Here is an 8314-nt window from a genome sequence, read left to right on the forward strand (position 1 = left end):
CAACCATGGTACTAGCAGTGATGACCACCAAGCCATTGTCTCAACAATCCAAAGATTGAGTCGCCCTGCAGTTTTTCTTTGTCAGCCATAAAGGCTGAGCAGAGCGCGGAGGAAAAACTAGAAAAGACCCGACCCCCCAAACAGTGCCCCTCTATATGCACATATATCTTCATAAATAGTATCCCTCTTGTCGAGGGACTCCTGTCGGAAGGATGACAATCTTCTTCACCGGGGTTGAGCAGGGGGTCCCTACCTTGCCTCAGAACATCCCTTGCACCAGGCATACCGCAATCCTGATAGTCAAACCACAGTCATTGTCACCGTTCTGGAGACAGGCCGTAGGTTGAGTATTTGGGGACGCTGTCTACCCTTGCGTATGGGACGTTTCGAGGGAGGAAGGAGTATGGATCGAGACGAGGACCGGTGATGACATAATGCCTACATTTCTGGGTTAGATTCCATCTTTCGCTACGGAAGAGCAAGTCATACCTGGAAGTATTCGGCACTAGCTGAGGTCCACAGTGATCGTTGAGTCCATGGCTGATGAGAAAGTGTGGTGGAAGTTGGGCGCGCAGTGACAGAAGTGGAGGAGAATAATGAGGATAGCAATGAATAAGAAGGCAATCTGCAGCAAAGACCAGATGGCTTCAGGCACCAATGTGAGCAAGTTGTGCAGTAGAAGAGTGTGCAGTAGAAGAGCGTTAGAAATATTTAGCGGGAGCGCGAGCNACTTGCAAATAAAGGGGGGGGGGGGGGCTGCCTTCTTTTTCTATCCTAATTTTATAACAACGGAAGAGCGTACGAGGCAAATTACAAAGCAGAAGGCGAGGTGATGAACGCGGGAGGAAGAAAGCGTTGTCGTGGAGGAGGAGCCACTAAGCAGGCGCAGAGTCCCGTGAATCATAAAAAATGGCAACTTTGATACTTTTTTACAATATGAAAAGACCGTTACAGAGATAGCTACTGATCTAACATTTCGTAGTATGCTAAGCAATTCTAGAATGCTCACACGTTACATTCTCGAGGTCGGCAACACTCAAATTCTCGTCTGCTTCTTGTTCGATAATCAACCCGCTTTGCAATATATTGTTCTCATATACGATACCGTGGCACGCAAAGTGAGCAACTGTGCAAGATGTTAATGGATACAAAACTCGCTTCTCTGTTGGCTGCTCAGGGCAGACCGTGGATGCCCAAAACATGGTATGTGTCACAATTGCCTCCACTTCTTAAGCGAAAGCCAAAGGCGTATGTCGAGGGCTTGTTGGCATGGACACCACAACAACATTTGCATTCTCATCATGTATGGCAAATTGAGGTTTTCGACAAAGCGAGTCTAGCGCCACAAGACTTGGAGAACACGAAGAGACAACATGAGTGATAGTGTCATCAGTCAGTTGACCCGGGAGTGTGTGATCCTGCAGCGTGGAGCGGCAGCAATGATGCAATGCCACTGACAACCCACCTTACGCGAGGTAATGGTTTGGGCTTGGGGTCGTGCCTTAGGAGTCTTGGTGCTTGCAAGGCTGGCTGGACTGCGTGATTCCAGAGGTTCAGCAGCGCTGAATGCAACTTAGGATTATGATTCTTGATCTTGTCGCCGTCAGCGCCATCCTCTTTATCCAGGCATAGAGAAGCGTCTCTGCGGCGCCTGTTACTATTGAAGGCCAAAATCTTTACATTTTTCTCAACATCCGGTCTTTGTAACCCTGGTAGTGGGATTGCAGCGATTGTATTCTTACTGATTAGAAAAGCTTCGCTACCCACGTGGCTGATGTTTAGACATACGGCAGGGCCTTCCCTGGACAGAGCACATATCTCATCCCTAGAAAGTGGTTGCAAGAAGCACTCAAAGCTAGGCTGCTGCCTTATCGCTTTGATTACTTGCTGGAGGGCTTCTTCTAATCGTCGGAGATCAATATTGCTGCGCCTTTCTATTGAAGCAATATCAAGCCGTTCATGGTTCTCAAAACCTGGGAACCGCAAGCCCTCGATATTCTGCTGAGCGATTGCATAATCTCTTGTTAGGTAAGAGTAATGTTTTCGAAGACTGTCATCCTGATATTTTGTAGCCAACAATCTGCTGTTCACAACTCCACTGAAAGCTTCTAACGTTTCAAGCGCTGTGAGGAGTGGTGTTCGTGCTCGTATTGAGATTGATGCCGAAAACGAAGCCAATCCTGACACTTTACGAAGGCGGTTTTGAAGATCTTCAAGTTGGAGAACAACCGAAAAGGCCTCTGGTAATTCTTCTCTCATCCGACCAGCATTTCCATCGCTTGTGACTATGGTTCCTCTCTGGCTAAGTTATCAACTGCTATATGACGAACCAGAAAGCGGAAATAAGCATTGAGATCATGATATGTTAAGGCTGATTGGAAAGCTTGCGTCGATTTTGCTAGATTATCTGCGTTCTGGAACATCTGGAATCGGGTTTTAAAGGCATAGCTAAGCTTCTAGAGATGTACTGCCCTACCCCTAGATCTCTCTATTATTATTTTAAAGGTTAGTTGTATGTACCTGACGCCTTAACTAGTGTCTGAGTACAACCGCGTCTGGTATGATCGTCTTAGGAAGAGAGATCCCAGATGCGACAGGAGATTGGCCTTGCACCATTTTGCTCTTGAATCCAGCGATATCTCTGAAGCTCTAACACCAAACTCGATGGCGTGATCCAGCAGGTGACGGGAGCCTGTTCTCCTGAAATCTTTATAAGTACATTTCGGACATAACTAGAAGATGATCGAAATCACTCGACTATCTCTTGTCAAGGGCATACGCACGTTTAATCAGCTCAAAAGACTCTTGTAGAAATTCCTTCTAACCCGATCTGTGAAATTATTCTTTGCAAATAAGTGCAAGACATGTGAATATGCTGAATGCCCAGCGCATCACGACATCTCCTTTGCCATCTCGAACTACACGCTATGCGTAGCCAAGTAATTCAGCCGCACTTTACGCGCCGTAGTGCCGCTTTAGTACAAGTATAAGTATTAGTGCTTACTATTTTGCCACCCCATTTCATGTTTCGCCGTAGCACACAACTTTTGTCCTGAATTTAGTCTGGATGCGGTTTACTAACTTCCAAATACGGGGTTCAAACGGGCTTTAAGGTTGAGAGAGAGACAATTAGTTCACCATCGCTATCTGTCAAAATTCGCAGTTCCGTGTTGAGGTCGATTAACTCGGTTACCCGTTTTGGGAATCGCGACCCCGTCGCCGCAGCCTCTACTACTATAGCCGCAAATAACTACTAACTGTGAAAGGTTTGGCAGATAGGAGAAAGAATATTAGAATAGTATTCGAACGAATTCTTGGGGTTCATTCCAATAATTGGATAGTAGCTTTTATATCATGTAGGTTCTTAGCTTTACTAGCCCTAGGGGTACCCGATACGGGCCCGAGGGCTGCTTCTTGAGCCTTATGTCCAAGTCACGTCACACTGTAGCGCCTTAGAAATATCGTAAAGATCTTAGGTAGTTGCACTGTTTCTCTTAATGCCGTCGCGATAGCGTTATTTAGCTAACATTAAATTCTTTCTAACTTTACATTATAAGAATTTATCTTCTAGTTCACACAATTCAATTTCTTTAATTGCTTCTGGAGTTAGATTTGCAGTAGTTACAACGGGCTACGCTTAGGGAGTAGATATATAGTTTAACTACAGTTGTATTTAATAGAGAACTATAGACCTATATATAAGAGAGTTTAGTTATATCTAAATAGTGCTTAAATAAATAAGCTCTTCTATAGCTCTAAGCGTTACCCTGTACGCCTTACCTAAATTTCTCTCAGAATTAAGCAGAATCTAGGTGCGAGTGCTCACACCCGAATTCTATAGTGTTGCACCAAGATTCTATCGAGGATAGCATCATAAGAGTTCAGCCCATCACAGGCGCTAGCCTATCATAGAAGGATGCGACGCCCAGTCGCTATTGCATAGTTATGTAACTACGTATTAACATATGAAAATATATAGAAAGGTGCAAAAAAGAATCGCAAAATAAGCTCTCCAGCGGGGAATTGAACCCCGGTCTCCCGCGAGCTGTCAATTGCTTGACAAACGGAAATACTGACCACTATGTAACTGTGCTGGTTGCCATCTTGTCCGTTAAAATTTCTGTTTTAAGTGACCATTATCCGTTATAGTACTAAGTAGTGTAGTAAGTGGTCAAAGCCTGGAGCTGTTCACTAGTTGCAACACTCCACCAAATTTGGTGCCACCAAAATCAAGGCTACAGAGCCTCACGAAAAAAACAAGATCGGGCGATTTTTCTAAGTAGAGTAGTATTATAATACTGCGTTATATTGCTATTCACTTAAATTTCTTAGTTAGTTTTATATTGCTGCCGCGCATGGTGGGCTGGGCGGGCGGCGGTGTAGTTTCACCACTACTTTGGCGGCGCGCAATACCACCATGTTTTGATATTCTTGACTTATTAGAAGCAGGGACATTTTGCGTAGCTGTATTTCACCGATCGCTAGATTTTTTCATATTTAAAGTAACTAGCGCATTGTTGTTCTTTTTTGGCGCGCGGGACAGCTAGTTCAGCAGCCCTTGCTTCACTCAACTGCCGCGCTATTTTGGCCAATTTACGCACCTCTCCAGCCTCTTCCACCAGCTTCTTTTTATATGCGACAGCAGCAGCTCAGAAATCTCTCATATCGTATTTCCAGCGTTTGTTTTTCAACGTTTTTCAGCCTCCTCTTCTTGTTGTTTTACTAGATGATGATGCCGACCGACCCTCCACATGACCATCTGCTTACACCCGATACTGCCCGTATCAGATAAGACGTTGACCACAGCGCACACGTGCTTATTCTCGCAAAGGACTTTAGGGGCGCGTTAGTATTAATAGAGCTTTGGCGGACACTTAATTTGAAAGTGCTGCTAGTATACTGCTTCGGTGCCAGCTTTGTCACATTCTACAGGCTCATAGGCCCCTTTAAGAGTGAAGCTGCGCCTAGGATAACAAAAATAGAATTGGGAGGGACGACCATGCGTAGAGGGATCCTCGGCAACCTGCTCTTTAGTGTGAATAATCTAACGAGTTCGAAGTGCGCAACTTTACTGATCCTGCCTAGGTGATACTTCTATGATATTCTATAGTCTGATTAATAGCGCTGCATTGCTCCTCGAGCCCCCGCATCTTCTGCTGCGGGAAAAAAAACAGCTGTGTAGATCTTCTTCACGTTAGCCACACAAGTACTGAGCAAATTGCACTAGCACATCTTAACTTATACACGATCTGTGCCGCGTCGACAAGGTATCCCGAGACTAGTCTTGGCTATTAAGAGCCAGGGTAGCGCTTTCAAGGCGTGTTAAGTTATGAAACTGAAAAGGAATGCGATACGGCTGATCACAGCCACGAGTCGTTGATATGAGTGTGGGCGGTTTCTCACTTTAACATCCTAATTAGGAAGCCCCACTTGGTGCTCCTGCCACCTCCATCGCGCTAATGCGATACTAGTGCTAACTATGCTAGAGGTCTTGGCCGTAGCTTTCTCGGATGGATGCCGCCAACCTGTGTTCTGCACTTGAACTATGCAATCTTTTCTGCTTAAAACCGATAGCAAAATGGGTCCTGGAATCGTGCGCTGTTTAAGACTGATGGTCCTCGGTCGCTTCTGTGGTGCTGTCACCGCACCTTCTTCAAGTTTGACCGCCCTCTTTGCTGCAGCTGAGCTATTTCCACTATAGACATGACTTCCTGCGACGGCTACACATGGACTCCAGCATCTGGTCTCACAGCAGGCGTGCCAACCCTTGGAGCTATCAACCCACCCACCAATGTTTCAACTTCTGAGGTCGTTTACGATGTCATCGTTGTCGGCGCTGGGTATTGCGGTCTCACAGCTGCGCGTAATGCTTCGGCTGAGGGCTTGAAGGTGCTCTTGCTCGAGGGTCGAGACCGCATTGGTGGTCGATCATGGTCATCCAACATCGATGGCTACCCATTCGAGATGGGCGGCACGTGGGTGCATTGGGGACAGTCCAACACATGGCGCGAGATTTTGAGATACCAAATGATGAACGATGTCGAGAGGTCCTTTGACTTCTCGCATGGCGTGAATCACTACGAACTGAACATTGGACAGCAGGGGTACACAATGACCCACGACAAGGAGGATGAGCTCCTTATTTCGGCTCTGAATAAGTTCACAAACATCGACGGAGCTTACGGAAGGAACATCATTCCTCTTCCGTACGACACGTTCCACATCCCGGCTGCAAAGGACCTCGACGAGCTGTCCGCTCAAGATCGCATCAATAAGATTGAATCAGAGCTCTCACCACAAGAGCGCGCAGCACTCGAGTCGTTTGTTCTACTGTGCAGTGGCGCCACACTTACTACCATGAGCTTCCACGAGTTCATGCACTGGCAAGTCTTTCAGTATAATCAAGTATTTCCATGCACTGACGACTTCCAGGTGGGCCATGTGCGGCTATACCTACGCGGGCTGCATAGACATGCTCATCAGTTGGAAGTTCAAGAACGGCCAGTCGAGCTTCGCCCTCAGGTTCTTCCAGGAAGCGCTTGCAACAAAACGCCTAGCATACGCTTTCAACAGCCCCGTCAAACACGTCAAAGACACAGGCCGCACAGTCGAAGTGACAACACGTGATAGACGCCGCTACTCCGCTGCACGACTCATCTCAGCTATGCCACTGAACGTCTTGGGAGAGGTCACATTCGATCCACCACTCAGTGCTGGCAAGAAGGCAGCCATTGCGACAGGTCACGTCAATCAATGTGTCAAGGTGCATGCCGAGATTTCGAACAAAGACCTTCGGTCGTGGACAGGCGTCACGTACCCGCACAACGAACTCATGTACGCGATCGGTGACGGCACGACACCCGCAGGTAACACGCATGTCGTCTGCTTCGGTGGTAGCAATAAGCACATCGATCCCGAAGTTAACATTGATGCGACTAAGCGTGCTATAAGCAACATGTTCGCGCAACAAAAGACGGAGCCCCACATAAAGAGGCTGGTGTTCCACAACTGGTCAAAGGACGAGTTCGCCAAGGGCGCTTGGTTTTTCCCGCCACCTGGCCTGATCGCCAATCATCTGGACGATATGAGGCAGAGGCACGGAAATGTGCTGTTTGCAAACTCAGACTGGGCGTTAGGCTGGAGAAGCTTTATAGATGGAGCGATCGAGGAGGGGACACGAGCAGCTTTCGAAGTCAGGAAGGAGCTGGCCGAGCTCGAGCCTGTAAAGCCCACGTTGTAAACTATGTAGAATCAATAGCCCGCCCTCGAGACATAAACTCAAGACTGTCGGAATGTGTCCAAACACAGTGCCACTCCTCAACCATCGTGTCAGAACGCGGGCTCAATCCGCTCCAATAGAAGTTGTGGCTAGGACCGAGTTGTGGCATTGATGCCGAAGGCCAGACCGCGTTTCATACTATCGGCGCCGAAAGTATCTTGCCGTGTATGCAATAGGTGCCTAACAGCGTGTGATCAGCCCTAGTAGCACCAGCCCTGCATTCGAGTAACGTCCCACGGCCGTGGGCAGTGCGGGCTTGCCTGATTAGGGCAATAAAGGGAGAACCCTAATGACGGCCATCTATCTTGTGGCTCGCTTTCCTCGTATACCAAGCCATCAATGTACTGGTTCTGATGTACAACATTTACTTACTTCGTCGCACTATGTGGGTTCATGACCTCGCTTGTAAGTCAAGGAACAAAATTTTACGGCTACCGTGGCGCTCTTACTAACGGGATCACACACACACCAACCTTTAAGCAGAAATTCTTCATCGAAACTCGTCAATTTTCTATTAGATATAGGGGTAACACGTCATAAGAAATCGATTTCCGCCACCTCTAACGTGTGCAGCCTTCTCGTTAAGGTGCTAGAGGGGGTATTATCGATTTTCCCGCGACGTGTTCAAAATGCGAAAATCTTCGAGAACGCACGGATCGCCCTACCGTCCGTGCTCACCCAATGCAACAGTTCAGCCAATGCAACACCAGCCGCCCTATTAAAATATCTACCTATTATTTTTAATATATAATATCTCTACTACTATAATACCGATTAAAGAAGTAATTATAGTAATTAATTTATAAGATATAGAAGATTGACTTTTATATTATATAGCTATAAAAAAGTTTAGTATTAAGCTTATAATTGTAACGATGTTACAGCCTCGCTAAGTATCGGACCAATCCCAGAGCCGGATCGGAGGAAGTATCAGCCGCCCCTTCATCAGCTACTCGTTTCTCAGTCGGATCCGATTCGGACCCGACTAGGACAAGTATATATGAAGACACTCGCTGTAGCTAGCTCTGTAGACTT

The 8314-nt window shown here is 46.8% G+C and overlaps 2 protein-coding genes across 2 annotated transcripts; one reads left to right on the plus strand and one right to left on the minus strand.

The window, feature by feature from the left end:
* Window positions 1-1389: 1389 nt before the first annotated feature.
* Window positions 1390-2423, minus strand: COCMIDRAFT_31206 (uncharacterized protein; the record flags this gene model as incomplete). The annotated part of the gene is made up of 2 exons (XM_007695613.1): window positions 1390-2298; window positions 2331-2423. 2 exons carry the CDS (start codon window positions 2421-2423, stop codon window positions 1390-1392), a joined length of 1002 nt encoding a protein of 333 aa, XP_007693803.1.
* A 3280-nt stretch (window positions 2424-5703) lies between these two features.
* On the plus strand, window positions 5704-7240 carry COCMIDRAFT_41838 (uncharacterized protein; the record flags this gene model as incomplete). Its single annotated transcript, XM_007695614.1, has 2 exons — window positions 5704-6383; window positions 6433-7240. The coding sequence occupies 2 exons, from the start codon at window positions 5704-5706 to the stop codon at window positions 7238-7240; spliced, it is 1488 nt and encodes a 495-aa protein (XP_007693804.1).
* Window positions 7241-8314: the final 1074 nt, after the last annotated feature.

This window comes from Bipolaris oryzae (assembly GCF_000523455.1).
Source record: "Bipolaris oryzae ATCC 44560 unplaced genomic scaffold scaffold_363, whole genome shotgun sequence".
Classification (NCBI taxonomy): domain Eukaryota; kingdom Fungi; phylum Ascomycota; class Dothideomycetes; order Pleosporales; family Pleosporaceae; genus Bipolaris; species Bipolaris oryzae.